The sequence below is a fragment of the Ictidomys tridecemlineatus genome, chromosome 13 (assembly GCF_052094955.1).
Source record: "Ictidomys tridecemlineatus isolate mIctTri1 chromosome 13, mIctTri1.hap1, whole genome shotgun sequence".
Lineage (NCBI taxonomy): Eukaryota > Metazoa > Chordata > Mammalia > Rodentia > Sciuridae > Ictidomys > Ictidomys tridecemlineatus.
Window position 1 is genome coordinate 17,366,267 of NC_135489.1, and position 16,362 is coordinate 17,382,628.

The following is a 16,362-nucleotide window of genomic DNA, read 5'->3' on the forward strand; positions in this document are numbered from 1 at the left end:
CCCTCACTAACATAACTTGAACTCAGCTTCAGGTCTCGACTCTGACCTCCTAAGTTGGGATCTCCATCAACTGATGCACAAAGAATACAGACAGGGATTGCCTCTGACTTGCAGCGTCACCCTATAAGATGAAGTTCCAGGAGAGCAGGGATGGCACAGAGCATGTAGTAGGCAGCTAATAAATAAATATTTGTGAATAAATTAATAAATACTTTTATACAACACTATTTCTGCCCATTGTGTTCTCCCAGATTAGTAGATGGTATTTTAAAAACAATCACTATAGAGGCACCATTTAGAAGTATTCCACATTTCATAATACCCAGTGCTCGTCAATATCATTTCCCTCCAAAGCTAAGATACTACAGCCAGGGACTAGTTTTCAAGGGAGTCTTACAGTGGATTTAAGTTTTTTTTTTTTAAAGGTTCAGATTATCCCCTGTGAGTCAAGGGAATGAAATGGCTGTCACTGGACACTAGAAAAGAGACCCGTTTAACCTGTTGGCTCTAGTCCCCAGGTAACCCACTCCAATCAGGTGGTTTTCCTTGCTGTTCTTCAGATGTTGTCCCTTCTGTCGTGTTCCCCTATTTGCAAATCTGTTCCCCTGCGTGGAATGCACATCTCATTCATCTCTCTCGGGTCCTCGCTAACCTTTCAGGCCACCTCTGATCTACCTCCTTTTCTCAAGTCTTCTCGGTTGACTTTAGGCCATCCTTTTCTCTCCCTTTCCTGAGCTGCAGCTGTAATCATCTGTTTTAAATCATATAATCTAGCATCTTAGCTCTTGTAATTCTCCCTACAGCTTTTCTGCGTCTTCTGTTTCTAGCTTCTGGTCCTAGCTGACAGGTAGCATACCCTTATTCTTCCTGTGGCGACTGGCTCATGACTGAACCCATGGTGGGCATTTTTTTTTCCCAAGGGAGTTGACTCCTAACTATAGAATCTCCTAATTTCACTCCTTCTGGGAGGAATAGGTAGTGTATGCTTATTTATATCTGTCACTGTTTTCTAGCTTTTCTTTTAAAATGGGAGTTCTTTTCTAGAAATGATTTGGTCCTTGACAGAAATATTGGCTTACATAATCAAAAATAGATCCCCGTGTTAACTCGAAATTAGACGTAAGCTTAATATGGAGAAAACACGGCTTATGATTTGCTTATGATTTGGTTAAAAGCAAAGGCTGTTCTGCCTTCACACAAAGCTAAAAATGTCACCCATCTCAAAGCAATTGAGCCAGCAATCAGATCAGTGAATCAAAGGTTTCCTCTGACAAATAATTTTAATTATCATAAGCTAAAAATTTGCATTTACATAGCCCTTACTTGATATTCTGCAAATTCTTAGATTGACTTAAATTTACCTAAAAAGAAATAAAATCCTGAGATCACATTTTTGTACTTTTGAGTTTAACCTCTTCCCCTTTTCATCCTTCCTTGTGGCAAATAAATAAGTGAAACCGCTTGAGATCTTGAGACTTAGTAGTTCAAACAGTTTAGGGGATGAATATAGTTCTGCATGTAAAGTGCACCAGCCCTGCTCAGAGATCTGGGCTTTGTTTCAAGGGCCACATGGAGCCAACAAAGAATTTTAAACAAGGTGTTATATGCTCAGATTGAGGACCCAGAAATATCACTCTAGTTTAAACATGGAACAAAGGTGAGAGAGGGCAAGACTGGAGACAGACAGATCAGTTAGGAGACTACTGAAGTTGTTGATGGCCCCAGCTGGGGCAGCACCAGAGGGGATGCAGAGATATCAGCAGATGGTTAAGAGGTGTAATCCACATGGCTAATTTGGTTGACAATGGAGAAAGAAGAAAGGAAAGGGCCCAAATTGACTTTCTGATTTTGGATTGAAAGTCGGCACATGCTAATATTATTCAAAGATGGAATAGGAGAAGAGCATCATTTCTTGGTGGTGGTGAGTGAGGCTGAAGGATAAGGAAATGAGTTCACTCTGAAATAGACTGTGAGGATATTCAGGCAAAGATGATCAGATGCAGAAGAAAACAGCGAGAGGAGAGGAGAGGGCTATAGGTACTGGAGAGAGACCTATAAGTCCTCAGCACAGCGAGATGGTAATCATGTGGGTAAGATCTTCCACAGTATATTGACTGAAAAAAATAAAAATAAAAATAAATAAAAATAAAGTGGCCTAGAGCAGAACACTGGGGGATAGGGCAGGAGAAAGAAAGAAGATGAGATGAGATTTCAGAAAAGAAGGAAAAAGGGTTTAGAGAAAAGAGTGGTCAACCTACAGTGTGTCAAATGCTTCAGAGAGGCCACCTTAAGAACTAAGAGGTGTCCATGGGATCTAGCTACAAAGACCTCAGTAGTGACATTGGTGGGACCAAGTTCACAAAGGGCTGAGGCTGAGCAGGCAGGTCACAGGCAGGTAACACTGAGTTACAGCTACTCTTTCTAGAAGTGAAGAGAGGAAAGAGGTAAAGGTAGGATAGGTGCCGGGAAGCATTTTTTAAAGACATAAAAGAGACTGAGGCATAACAAATGCTGACGGGACAAAACCAATGGAGAGAAAAAGCAGATAGAACAGAAAAGGATGGGATCCCGAGTGGAAGCAGAGGCAGAGCCCAGAACAAGGTAGAGGATTTGGTCTTCAACAGGAAGATCACCTCTTCCTCTTTAGAAGAAAAGAAGAAAGGATGAGGGAGTCAGATGTTGAGGCTGAAGAAAATCCATTCATGTGCCTTGAACTTGTCCTGAAGTGAGCTCTGGTATACATGAGGAGGCAACTACATCCAAGATTTTTTTCCCTGTATTTCTCATATTTGGGAATCTATGGCCCTGACTTAGAAAAACATGAAGTTCTTTTATTCCACATATTTAAAAAATATATATATTTGGAGTCAAAGAAGACCACAGAAAAGGTCCTATTTTTACATGACAGTCCTGTCAAAATCTCTTTTTAATACCTGAGTTCTTTAAAAGGCAATACATTCAGAACATGTTCTTGCAGAATGTAATACCTTTTTTAAAGAAGATTAGTGATCCACATAAAAAGACTTTTTAAAAAAGTCATGCTTACTGTCAATTCCAGGTTTTACTGGAAGAAGTTGTGATAGTGAAACCCAACAACTAACCAGAAATGCATGTCTGCAAATTAAAATGTTATACAATGGAAGAAATGGTTTTATCTACAACTCATTAAATACATTTAAAATCAGTGTTTAGATCTGATTCTGCTCATTTTTAAGGTGAAATTTTAGGTATTTAGACACAGAATTTTTTTTCAAGGAGTTTGAATGCTCTACCAAATTTGTTTAGTTTGGGGCTGGATTTTCCCTTCATACAAGAGCCACTTGGGATTTAAAGATGAATTATCACAGGAAAGGAAATCTCATTTATCATACCCTTGACTTTCTTTTAAAGCGGGCACACTTGTCTGTTCCCAGGCTCCACCTCCCTGAGAGCCACTTTAGCAATAGATTAGGCCTGAACTGAAGTTCCTTGAAATAAAGCAAAAGTTTTACATTTTAATTAGCTTTGGGAAGTCAAGGGCCATTTTTCTAGAAACCCAAAGAGACGGGAGTTTTGCCTCATCCTTGACCAAAAGAACCCACCTGCATCTTTTTTTTTCTGGAATAAAAACACAAATAAAGCAGAGCGGCTGATTGACAAAGGCCAGAGTCAGGGGTCAGTGCTTAATGTCAGCCCTCACCCAGGCTGGGGCCATATGAATCCATTGTGTGGCCTGGAGGATGTGACTCAACATTCCCCGCCTTTTGTGTGGAAGCAGAAGTGGTGGGAAGGACTTTAAAGAGTCCCATCGTCATTAGTGACTCTCAAGAAACCAAACCCAGTTTTTAGATTTATGTGAGATAGTGATGTCTCATAGTTGGCTCTCTCTAAAACATTATTGTTAATTTAATGTGAGAATATTACTTATTAGAATGAATACCATGTTTTCAAAAATCAGAAGCAAGCAGGAGTAGAAACAGAAGCATCCGTTTGTGTATACCTGTAGAGGGTGGAGGTGGGGGGTAGGCGGAGGCAACTGACGCAAACTTTGAAAGGAAACCTCGACCTGAAATACGTGTTGAGGGAGGCAATTCCAATGTCTGCAGAAGGCAGTAACTTGGAGAAATACAGGCCAATCCTCTCGCCCCCAACAGAGGCCCTGCTCGTCCTCTCTGAAGGCAAGGGTCCTTTAGCATCTTTTGTCTCTTCTTCCTTTATTATCGCTGACCTCATACAGAAAACCCAAGAAGGCAGAGGTGAGAGAAAAATCTGAGGTCCTGCTCTATCTGGGGGCATCGAGATGTATAGGACTGAAGCTACCAGTCAGGATCCTGCCCAGAATTAGTACCAAAGGCTCCATCTACCTTCGCTAGGCTGAGATGGAAACTCATGCTGACCACAGTCCCGGCGCAGGGCTGGCGGGCGCTCCAGGGCGCTGTTCATGGTGCTGAAGCCCGCGCCACGGGAGCCGAGGCAGCGACCCACCCAACAGGTGCTGGGCTGCCAGGGGCTCTGAGCTGGGATCGATGTGTGGTGACTCTGGAAACAGCTGCCGCCCACAGAGCTACAGCCAGCTCCACAGCTGGCTCCAAATCTAGCTCAATGGCTCACTTCTTTGCGATTGCAAAACGGCTGGTTCGCATTTTTCTTCCCCGGGGGAATTCACAGAGCCCACCTCTCGCATGCTGATTTGATTGGTCTCTTTCTCCAGCGTTCTCTCTGCTGATGCTAATTGTTGTCCATCCTCTCTCCTTCGTGCAGTATTTTACCTTTGCTGATCTTCTTGCACTTGGCACGATCCTCCCTGGCACCATCAATTGAGCCATTCTTCTTCCAAACGTAACCATTCTTCTTCTAACACACATTTCTTGCATTCTCTGCATCTCCTTCCCCCAAGCACCACAAGGAATAGGGTGGGTGAATAAACTCATTAATGACAGAACTGATAATTGGTTTCTCCTTGGCAATGAATTAGAAGAGGCAGAGGTTAGAGTCTCAAAGGACCAGGAAAAGTTCCCTTAAGATAATTCTGGGAAGGTCATGTTTGCATGGGTGGCAATCTGGAGGGTGGAGCACGGGAGGTGGGGGCACAGAAACTAGGAACTGAGCAAGGAAGGCACCAGGACCTTGTGAGAGGTGCCATGCTGGTTGCAGTTCAAAGACTCCCAGCAGGTGGCACCCTAGTTCACAGTGCTGGTGGTAGAAGTCTTGACTCAGCTTCCACTCCACTTCAAACCTTCCTTCTGCCCCGCAAACCCCCAGCCATGTTTGTAGGCCTGTCTTCCTCTTGATCCAAGTACTTAGCAGGACTACATTCCTGCTAAAAGCACCGTGTTTGCAATTCTATTTACTGTAATGCACAGTAATGAAGGGAACATAAATAGAAAAGAGTCAGTGGAAGGATTTTTTTTTTTTTTGGTGTGATTGATGGTGCTCAGATCAAAACTGTTTAATCATCAATATCATGATTCAGCAGTTGAGAAATGTAAACAAGTTGTGCAACTGCTTTGCTTTGGTCAAAGCCCTGGAGGGGCCCAAAGGACAGGGCCAAGCCCCAGGGAGGGCAGTGCCAGCAGGATGCCTCCTCCCTTCCACTAGGGCAAAGCCGGCTATGCCTACAGACTGACTGGCGTGACCTTTGGCTTTTGCAGCATGCAAGCAGTTGGGCTGGGGTTAATGGCACTTTGCAGGGAGCTCCAATTGAGTAAACAAAAAATGCCTTGCCCTGTTCTAATGGAGCACATTATTCTAAGGCCTTAAGCCTTCATCCAGGCCCCTGCAGCTGCTCTGCAGGTCAGTGCTACCAATAAAGCAATTAGCCAATGAGAAAACTCTTCTTCCCCGAGGGGGACTTGCAGGTTTCCTTGCAGTTGCTGTGTTTTGCTTTGGGTTTTTAAACAGGCAATCCGAGTTGATCTGAGCTTCTTACATCAGACTCCAGGATAAGGACAGTGAAATTGTATGTTTGCTGAGTGTGATATTTTAAGGGACTGGTCCCTTGTTCAACATAGCCTGGTGAGCTCACTGCTTCCTGTTCAATTAACCTGAACCATGGCTGAACTCTGCCCTTTGAACTTGCTTAGCAGATAAATACATTAGCTCACCTAAGGAATCATTAATATTTTTCAATCACATAAAACAAACATGAATGTCCAAAAACAACCCAAGAGATAGCCAATTAGGAATAGCTTGTGCACCATGTTGGAAAAAATCACCAATGGATGTTATTTACAGAGCAAAAAACAGGTCAAGGAAGAAATGAAACAAATTGTGCCAACAGTTCTAGAGACAAAGGAGACTTTCATTTTTATATCTGCAAGCAAAAGGAGCACTAAACAATATTTAGCAACTCTGATTCTGTCTACCCTGCTCTACAACAAAAGTTGTCCCTTGGACTAGCCTCTACCCACTTTCATCAGAGCAGGCAGCTCCAAGACCTTTCTCTTCTCCAAGTTATCTTCAGTGTCCTTGCTCATATGCAGAGTTCAATGTGGCTTTTCTAGGGACAATTCTATTCCTGGTTTTCTACAAATGAACCAAAAAAAAAATTATTGTAGCAGTATCTTTGCTTTTTAGTGAACCAGATTAAATGAATCAAACTAATGGCTTGATTGAAATATTGTACAGTAAAAAGTAGTGTTCCTAAGAAATCTCTACACATGCACATACAAACTAATTTTCCTTTGTGGGGTGGGGGAGGAGGTTAAATAAATCTATTTTGTCTTTATCCCTGCATGTCATCTTAGAAGAATGAGAAAAACATCCCCAACTGGGTCGTTACACATTTCAGTTTGATTTAATTTTACTTCCCACAATTCTGCCTCCTAACCCCTCTTCTCCTACCCCCTTTTCATTTTTGTTTGGTTGGGAGTGTGGGCTTAATGCTTAGCTATCCTAGATGAGAACACTTAAAGGAATATCACAAGCACGAAGGGTAAATCTATTGAACGAGGGTCTTTAACTATGTGGTTTCCTTAAAGGGAAAGGTTGGATCAATAGGATCAATATGAAAGGTTTCCCTGGCCCTGCATAAAAGGGTAAGGGCTTCTCTTTTCACTGGTTTAACTTTACTCTCTGACAAATGCAAATCAATGGATCTGTGTTTACAACAGATTCCCTAACAGACTCAACTTGGGCAAAGCCCAGAGCTTCGCCATGGGGGTGGGGAGCCCAAGCTTGCTCCAGGGGGATGCTCTAGGGCAGAGCTTCACGCTCATGACTCAAGACACAAGGCAGAATAGGGAGCAAGTTGGCAATGGCTACCAAGCACTATTAAAAGAAGAGGCTTTTTGTCCATCCAGATCCTGCTGCCTATGACCTCTCAAAAGAAGGTAGCAAATTAATACACCATACATGTTCTTTAAGGATATCTATAAAATATAAACATAAATCCCACATTCTCAGATTTGATGAGCCAGTCAACCTGGCTTCCTATCAATATAGATCTTGGAGGCTGACTGAACAGAGGAAGCTGTAGTGAAATATCTGCAATTGGAGTAGGATGAGTATTTGAGCTTTGGGGGGGCTCTTTCTGCCCTATCTTAGTGGTAACTGGCCTTTCTTAGTAACGACAAGGCAAACCGCTAAAACTGTGGCTTCTTTTCCCTTTAATTTTTACCTTTCCCTTTAAAAATGTGATGCTTTCCAGAGATTACATGACTTCAAGTCAATACCAGTTACTGAGAAATTATTTTTCTTCCTGCAGGAGAAAGTATATGTATATTTGATTACACTAGCCAAAGTCCGATGCTGATTAAATTACGTTGGAGGTGTGCTTCCAACCCAAACAAAGTCTGCTTTCTCCTGAAAGAGTAATGGATCCTCAAATGGTGAGAGAGGCGCCAAGGTGGAATGAAGAGCCTCCCTGCCCTCTGGGACAATTTGTGTGGGATGATTTTTCATAATAAATGTCCACAGGTTCTAGGAATCCTGCTCCCCAAGTGAGATTGCCTCTATCTGCATGGCCCACGTCTTGTCTCCATGCCTTGCCCATCTGTACTGTGCCAGGATTCAGTTGTACTGGGTTGCCCAATCAACTACCTTACCTCCTTCCACCTACCTCTAAAAACCCTATGTACTTTTTAAAAAATCATTGCCTTGCATGAGACTTGAAAAATCAAAAAGCCTTTCCCAAAGGCATTGAGAGTGTTTAGGGGAATCGACTGGGTAAAGAGGTCTGCTGATGTCCCTCCTTGGCATGAGCCAGCTCCAACTCTGCACCTGATGGCGTAAATGATCCTATAGGATTTCCTCATAGTGGATTCTGCCCACCAAGAAAATTTATCCCCCTAGAGGAAGTAACCTTCCTCCTCAAGTGGAGGGGAGGGGGTCCCTAAAAAGATCAGGGTAAGCATAGCTCAAAGAGTCTATGCAGATGAAGTTTAGGGCCCAGGGTGCCTCCATCTTTATCCTCTTCCCTAGGGCCATTTATCTAGGCAATTATTTCTATTTATGCCCTCCTCATTTTCCTCCCTTTGGCAAGAACCCAGAAACTAAGTCTCTCTGCTTCTCCTTTGAGGTTTTCATCTCTCCAGGGATCTCCCTACACAATACCATTTTTCATGAAGACAGTTTCTGCTAACTCCAACCACCAGCCATGGTGTGGGGTCCAGTACATCTTCCTGAGAGCTCTCCAATTCATTCCTCTGGTTTTCCTTTAGTAAGGGTTACTTAGGGTTAGGATCTCTCTTACATCAAGAGGTGAGCCTAAAATGAAGTCCTGGAAAGTTGGCCCAGGATCCTATTGCCTCTGGGCTGACTGGTTCAAGAGGAGATTGGAGCAGTTGCTGGGGCCTTGTAGGGACAGAGAGAATCTTGGGTAATCTGTTTACCCTCTACCTTGCCCTCACCATTCATCAGGAATCCTGCTCTGACTTGGTATTCCAAGATGAGGGTGGGGGTTGTTAAGACTCACTTCTCTCAGAGCTTAGAAGTCCTTGTGTGACCCCCTTGAGGGGGTCAGTTGCTTTCCATACCAGAAGGAAACCCACCCTGTCAGTATCTGATCGCCTGGCACTGGTTTTTAGAAGACAGTAAGACACTTTCTGACTAGGAACCATGGCAGCATTTGGAGAAGCTCCCTTGTTTAAGGGGAGCGGCTGCTGGGGGGATGAGAAAAAACACCTGCTCACCCTCTGCCACATCTCACCAGCAGAACAATGCAAGGTTTGTTTTTCTCTCTCTCTTTCTTTCCATTGTTCTTGGAAAAGAAAGGAAAGTAAATGCTCCTTTCCTTCCAGAATGAGACCTTCTCTTGAAGAAAAAACTTAGTTTTCTCAAAGAAGGATTTATAATTTAAAAAAAAAAAAGACCAATTTAGTTCTCATCCCCAAACCCCACTACAGACCCAGCTCTTTCATTCTTTATATAACATTCACCTCCGTGTGCTCCTTCTGGAAGAATAAGCTACATCTGGCAAGGAGAGGTTGGCAGGGTGGGGTGTTAGGAAGGAAGAGCTGAGTTCTTTCCCATTGTGAGTGTCTCAAAGAAATCCCCCTGCCCCGGATATGCCTGTGACCCTCGCCTCAGAGCCAGGTGGGGGTTAGGGTGTTCTCCAGTCTTTTCCCCTAGCCTCCCATCAAAGTGGGTCACAAGATTCTTCCCTGGTCGACCCAATTAGCCCAGAGCAAAGCTGATTGTTGTGAGGGATGAGACCTAAGTTTTTGTTACTAAAGCTGCATTTAATGGCCCAACTAATGCATCAGTGTCAAAAGTACCATAACTGGTAAGGATGAAGGGGGACTTCGGATCACGAAGGTGCGAAGTTAGCAGGCAACTTCAGCCACGTCACTTAGAAACTTAAGACATTTGTTCATATTGAGACTGAAATTTAAAATCATGGGGACTTCTCGGGAAGGTTTCGATGGGAAAACCTCGAGCTCTGTTGAACCACGTGCGGGCCACCGACACCAAGGACAGGACAAGAGAGTCGGGAGGATTTGGGCGCCGTTTTGTGAGGACTGAGACACCCTACGGGTCGTGGGCAACGTAGAGGACAATGAGAGCGCATATCAGGACGGGGAAGAGGGCTGGGAGCCTCGCGAGAGGAGAAAACTGGCGAGGAAGGCTCGTGCGGGGCAGAGTTGCGGTCAGACTTGAGAAACTGCCCTCGGCTAGGGAAACCGCGTGGCTGGAGCGCCGGGGAAGCTGGGCGCTGGCGAGCGCTCTGCTGGGAAGAGCGCTCCGTCGGACTTACTGGAAATGCGCCGGATCAGGTTCCAGATCAATGAAATCTGGGTCCACACGTTTACGTTATTGTTGCCAGCATTAATGCTCTTTTAATCTTCTAAACATTATCAGCATCGATCTCACTCCATATACACATTTGTTTGAGAAAGTGACATAACCACACGGTGGAAAGCCTGGAATAAAAATAAAGCGGGGCCTCTCGTGTCCCGGGCGCCCGGCAGCCTGGAATACTTCTAGAGCTGGGGTTCACTCTCGTCCCTGGCGTCCCGCCTCCTCTGGCAGCTCCCGCCCACCCTACTGTGTTAGAAAGGCGGTCTCCGAGCGCCCAGGACTTGACGACGCTAGGACGATAGCAGGCTTTTCAATTATTAATCCGACCAGCTAGCAGGCGAATACATCATCTGCTCCACATTGGCGAGGGTTGCGTTTCTCCTCTACCTCTGGGGTCCCAAACTAAACCCGTCAGGAGAGGTGGGGTGGGCCCGCAGTCCGAGAAAGGGGCGGTGGGGGTGGGATGCGAGTGCACTAGGAAGAAGGACCCCTTTTCTTCAGAGACATCCTGCGACCCGCTTCGTCTAAGGACTTTCCCTGCGAGCAGGGGACATGCATACAAGTAACGCCGCTGGCAGGCGCAGCTGTGCACTGTCGAGTCGACGCCGCACCACGGCGGGTGGCAGGTGGTCTAGGCGACTTTTTGAGTTGGTTAAGGGCTTTCCGCCTGCTGTAGGATGTTAGCTCCGACCTGGCAATTGCGAGCTGTAGCCAGTGCGTCTGTCGGTGGCAGGGACTTCAAGCAGTCGGGGAGGGGAGGCTAGCTGAAAGCGGAAACCTTAGCAGAGAACTTAATCGCCGACTCTGCGCTGTCTTCCAACATTGAAAAACCCCTCCTTGCCACAGAAGGCAGAGTTTTTCCTCGGCCGCGCCGGTTCAGGTTCATACCTGTATTCTCGCAGTCACTTCTTGTTAGTGTTTGTGGTTAGTGCTGAGGCCCCTTGGGCTCAAAACTGGAAAGCGCCTCAAAACTTCGGTAATTTGTCCTTGTTGCCTCTTGCCAGGTTAATAAAAACCTCCCTACTGGGGCCTTTGTCGTCGGAACCCCAGAAGAGATCCACCTGGGTGGGGTTGCAACCATTACTACCCTCTCCACACCAAACTATGTTTGGAGTTCATTTTTTCTGAAATCTAATGTTTGGCAATCCGCGAGTTTCCCTGACACCTTTCCCTTCACCTTTTAAGTGACCCCGGTACCCAGCTTGGTAAGCCAAAACTGTCATTAGGGAGAGAGCCTGGTAACCCACGGGCGGCAGGAAGGACGGACTTGCCTTCCTAGTGACTAGAGGTGCTTGTCCCTGAGGTTGGCAGGCTCGCCTATTCAGACGTCCGGATTCTGAAGCCCCTCGACTCTTGTCTGCTAGGGCCTCTGGCAGGGCCCCAAAGGGACCCAAAATGAGAAAAAGAAAGGAAAGCCAAAAGGAGAGGGAGACACACACACACATGCACACTCCGGATATGGGCAGGGTCGGGGCTGTGTTTTGGAGGCCCTGGGCTAGGATTCTGGGCCCAGCCGCCCAGCGGAGCTGCTGGCTTGTTTAACCCCTGGGGCCAAGGGTTTGGGCCCTCAGTGCGTCCCAGCGGGGAATCTGATCGATACTCCTGGCGCAGAAGGCCTCGGCTTTTCTTCTCCATTTGCTCACGTCCCCCAGCGCTCCTGAGTACATAATACCTACTTACCAGTCCAGCTTCTGCGTCAGTCTGAAGAGACTGATCTACTGACCCCAACTGAAAAGCCTCCTATGTAATAATAACCACTCAACACACTTGTAGTTGCTGATAAAATGGCCAGATAAAAAGGCTAAAGCTCTTGTCCCTTTTCAACCCAGGGTAATAAAACAGACACACATTTGAATGCTTGAGCAAAGCCGGGTCCTCAGCGGCATTTCCCGCTTGTCGTGGGAGGCGATCAGTTTCCTGTGGAGGCAGTTCCAGCGCTCCTCTGCCCCAAAGCCCGCGGTGTGGGCAATGCTCTCCGAGGTTTGGCTCTGAGCAGTCACCACTCAGACAACTAACGGGCCGCGTGGGGCCGAGGACCCGGAGATGCACCCTTCCTCATCTCAGCAATACTTGGGGCCGCGGTAAAGGCAGACAGGCCCTACAAGGTGAAGGAGTGCTTTCCACTTGGCTTTCAGATCTACACAGTCCCATCTACTAGGCAGATAGGCTGTGTTCTTTGCGCTACAGGCGTGAGGGGGCGGCAGCGCTCCGAGAAGGGCCCGAGTAGAAAAGCTGTCATCCTGTCTTTAACTGGACCCCCATGAGCAGCTGCCAAGTTCCTTCTGACCACCAAAGCCCAGGAAGCCAGCCGACTCTGGAGTCCGCCTGAGAGAGCCTTCGGCATCGGGGGCAGGGGTGGGGGTGGGGGGCAGAAATCTAAAACAAAGAAGCACCACCACAGAATCGTCAGTCAACCTCCAGCTCATTCCTCACGTCACTTTCTTCTCATTGCTTTATCTTTGCCAGGAACCAAGCGTAAATCTTAGAAAATTGTAGGACAGGCCGAAAGGTAAACTAAAGGACAAAAAAGTATCAAGTAGACTCCTAAGTATACTCAAGAGTATTTAGAGCCCACCATTTTAGGGGGTGACAGATTTTTTTTTAACCTTCTGAGATCAACATCGTGGGGTGGTTACTGCGTGGAAATCCGAATTCCCCAACAGCTGGCTAAGGAGGAGGCTGTTAGAGCGGAAACACCCCCTCTCCAGGCCCAAGTGAACAAGATGCCTGTCACATCCCCCTGCCCAGACCGGCGTCAGTAGAGTGCACCCCATAGGCCGGGTCCAGCAACGCAAGAACATCCCCCCCCGGGGGGGGGGGGGCTCACAGCCCCGGAAGCGCTCTGTGCGCGCGGCTGACTCCGAATCTAGGGTCCCAATATCCGCGCTATGCAAATCGAAGCCACTAAGAATTGTTCCCCCCAGCGCCCGCGGATTCTGAGAGAACCTCCCTCCCACCCATCTGGAGAAGCCGCCTATACTGGCTTGCAGTAAGGTTATTGTGCGTCTTCCTCAATGGGAGAGCTGGACACTTTGCCCCTTTGGGATCATGGCTTGGTCCTGGGGGTAAGAGCAGTTACCACGCGCGCGGCGCAAGGTCTGGGCGCACAAAGGCGCGCAACTGTATGCCAGTCGGAAGCCACTGCCGCGTCCTTCGCTCTCGCTCCTGCACCCGCCGCCCACACGGGAGATTTCTGTCCTCCTAGAACAATAGAGGGCTGTACCTCGCGGCTCGGCCGCTAGAGGAGGCACAAAGAGCCGAGCCCGCTCCAGAACAATGTAACCGGCTCCTCGACCCGTCCTCTCCCGCGGGCCGCCAGCCCTCCCTGCTGCCCGGCTACGCTCACAATCAGCGCCCGCTTAATGCAAAGGCGGAGCTTACAATCTGCAACCGACATGTATTAACTAACCTGCATCTTAATTTATCAGCACCTCTTTCCCCGAGCTAGTATCTTCTCCCGGAGTCTCAGCATACCTCGGCAAATCCCAACAAATAGCTGGGAGCCGGGCAAGGGTGGCTGGTGAGGGAGGCACAGCGCTCTCCCTTCCGCCTCTCTCTCTCTCTCTCTCTCTCTCTCTCTCTCTCTCTCTCTCTCTCTCTCTCTCTCGACTTCCTAAAACGGCGAATGTAACACTCCCAGCCTCCTTCTTGCACCCTCCCCTCGCTATAGGCAGTGGCACCGGAGCTCTTTTAATCAAGACAGGTCAGAAAGTCCCTGGCCAACACCAAGGCAGGAGATGGACTCCAGGAGCAGTGTTGTATCCTCCTGGCTGTCAGCTCCCTTAGCGGGCAAGGCTGTGCCTCCTGCCAGTGACCAAAGAAGTTTGGCTGATGTGGTGGGTGGGAGGGAGTGCGGAGATCTTTTTCCACTCTAAGAAGCAAAGCCCCTTAACTGCCTCCATACTGGGAGAGTAAGTAGCCTGGAAAACTTAAGTTTGTTGTCTAAGGAAGAGTTCAAGTGCACGAGATTTTGAATAAGTGTAGTTCGCAGTTTCTGTGAGATCTGGAAAGAAAGAGTTCTCGCAGACATCTTACCCCCCACCAGCCTCCCACTGCTGGGAAAGGTGGGAAATTGAGGGCAAAGATTAGCACAGAGAGGAGAGCGAATGAAATGGGGGGGGGGAGGTAGTTAATGAAAGCTCACGGAAAAGGATAGAGGAAGGAAGAGAGAAAAGAGAAAAATAAGAGAAGAAAAAAAGAAACTAGAAGAAAAAAAAACAGAGGAAGGAAAAAGGAAGAAATGTATAGGGGAGAGGAAGACAGAACCAAGAAAAGTGACCAGACGCGCAGACTTGGATCCCAGGAGCATGGGGGGAGCCTTGCTCCTGGGTGCCCCTTACCTTACCTGCCAAGCGTAAGGCGGACATGCGCTGGAACTCCGGCTCCTGCAGCCACTTCCACATCCTGCGGAAGGTCTCCCTGCCAGATTTGAGTTTACTCCATGGTTTTGGATTCCGGAGTAGGTCGGAGAGAGTCCCCTGAGACCGGCACAGCACCCTCTGTGCGAAGATCGCCTGTGGGATGCTGTAGCGCTTCAGCTCGGCGGTGATGCGCTGGGCCACCTCTTTGGTGTTGATCTCCTCCAGCTGGCCCGAGGTGGCCACCTGCGAGCCCGATGAGGACGATGGGGGCCGCTCGCGGCTGGGAGCCAGCACTGGCCCGTGGGACTGAGTGTGGCCCGGGTGGTGCAGGCCATTGAGGTGCGACATCATGGCCGCGGGAGGGGTGCCCAGGCCTCGGGACAGGTGTTGCTCACCGCGGGTCAGCATGGCAGTGTGGTGCGCGTCGAAGTTGGGGCTGAGCATTTTGTCGTGGCCAGGAGGACCGTAGTTGGGCAGACTCTGCTGCGCATTGTGGAGGCCGCCCAGCCCATTGCCCAGCGGCGTGGCAGCCAGCGGGGACAGACTCTGGCTCATGCCGGGCATCTCCTTGTAAGGGCTGTAAAGGTTGTTCATGGCCGGGAGCCCGCGCTCGTCGCGCATAAGCGTGAAGCTACCGCTGACGTTGCTGGACAGACGCTGGTGGTGGTGGTGATGATGGTGGTGGGGGTGGTGGTGCGGGTGCGGGTGATGAAACTTGTCAGAGACAGTGGAAATGGGTGGCAGCGGCTGGAGCGGCGTCAGCGTGGTGTAGGTGTTACTCATGCCCATGCCGGGCGGGGACGAGTCGCAAGACATACTCATGGCGTGGTGCAGCGGGATGGAGAGCTCGGGTCGGTAGTCACCACCGTCCAGGATCGAGGCCATGCTGGTGACCATGGCCGAGCGCGACGCTGCTGCTGCTGCTGCTGCCGCGGTGCCCAGCTCTTGGTGTGCGGTTGGCGGCGGCGGAGGACCCCGCAGAGAGCCAGCAGCGCCGCGGCTCGCATGGTGGGGGCTGGGGCTGGCCAGCAGCTCCTGTTCATGGCCTGGACCCCCGCCGCCGCCCCCGCCGCCCCCGCCGCCCCCGCCGCCACTGCCGCCGCCGGCCGGCCCGTGCAAAGTGCCCAGACTTTCCATTGTCAGCTCCGGGTTCATGGCGCAGCCTTCTAGGTCTTTGGTGAGGCATCGATAGGCGGTGTAGGCAGCCTTCATTCAGTCCATCGGGGCCCGGGGGCGGCGGGGGCGGCGGGGGAGGCCGGCGGGCTGGCAAGGCGCGCGTGGCTGGGCTCGGCTGTGGGTACAGGGGCGGGCGCGGGAGTGCGTGAGTGTGTGCAGGAGAGCGTGTGTGCGGGTGTGTGTCCCGGGCTGAGGGCAGGCGGGCGCGCCCGGGGTGGGGGTGGGGTGGGGGCGGACGGGACTTGCGTGCGGGAGAGGGGAGGGGGCAGGGAGGGAAGAAGGGATCACCGGGCCCCGCCGCTTGGGCCGGCGCGCTGCCTCGCCATGTCCCAGCCCGCTCCGGCGCCGACGTCTTCTGTTTGGGTGAGCGGGAGCTGTCCAGAAGGGCTCTGCCGCTCGCTGGGGCAGCCAACCTACCTTCCCGGACCCGGGGCGGGGCCGCACTCGATGGGCGCCGCAAGTAGCCATTCCTCGGACGTCTCTGCTCCGGGGGGCGGGCTTTTGACATGCAACTACCAATGAATGGGTGAGGGGCGGGGCTTCGGGTTTCATGTTTGGCTGACGGCTCGGTGCCTTTTTTCCTCCTTTGCTACTGGAATCAAACGTC

At 49.3% G+C, this 16,362-nt stretch overlaps 1 protein-coding gene across 1 annotated transcript in view; it reads right to left on the minus strand.

Annotated features, from left to right (window-relative positions):
* Positions 1-16,153, minus strand: part of Onecut2 (one cut homeobox 2) — a 53,852-nt gene extending 37,699 nt beyond the window's left edge. Inside the window, exon 1 of the mRNA XM_005323094.4 lies at positions 14,564-16,153. Coding sequence (XP_005323151.3) covers positions 14,564-15,791 — 1,228 coding nt within the window. The 5' untranslated portion in view covers positions 15,792-16,153. The remainder of the gene's footprint in view (positions 1-14,563) is intronic.
* Positions 16,154-16,362: the final 209 nt, after the last annotated feature.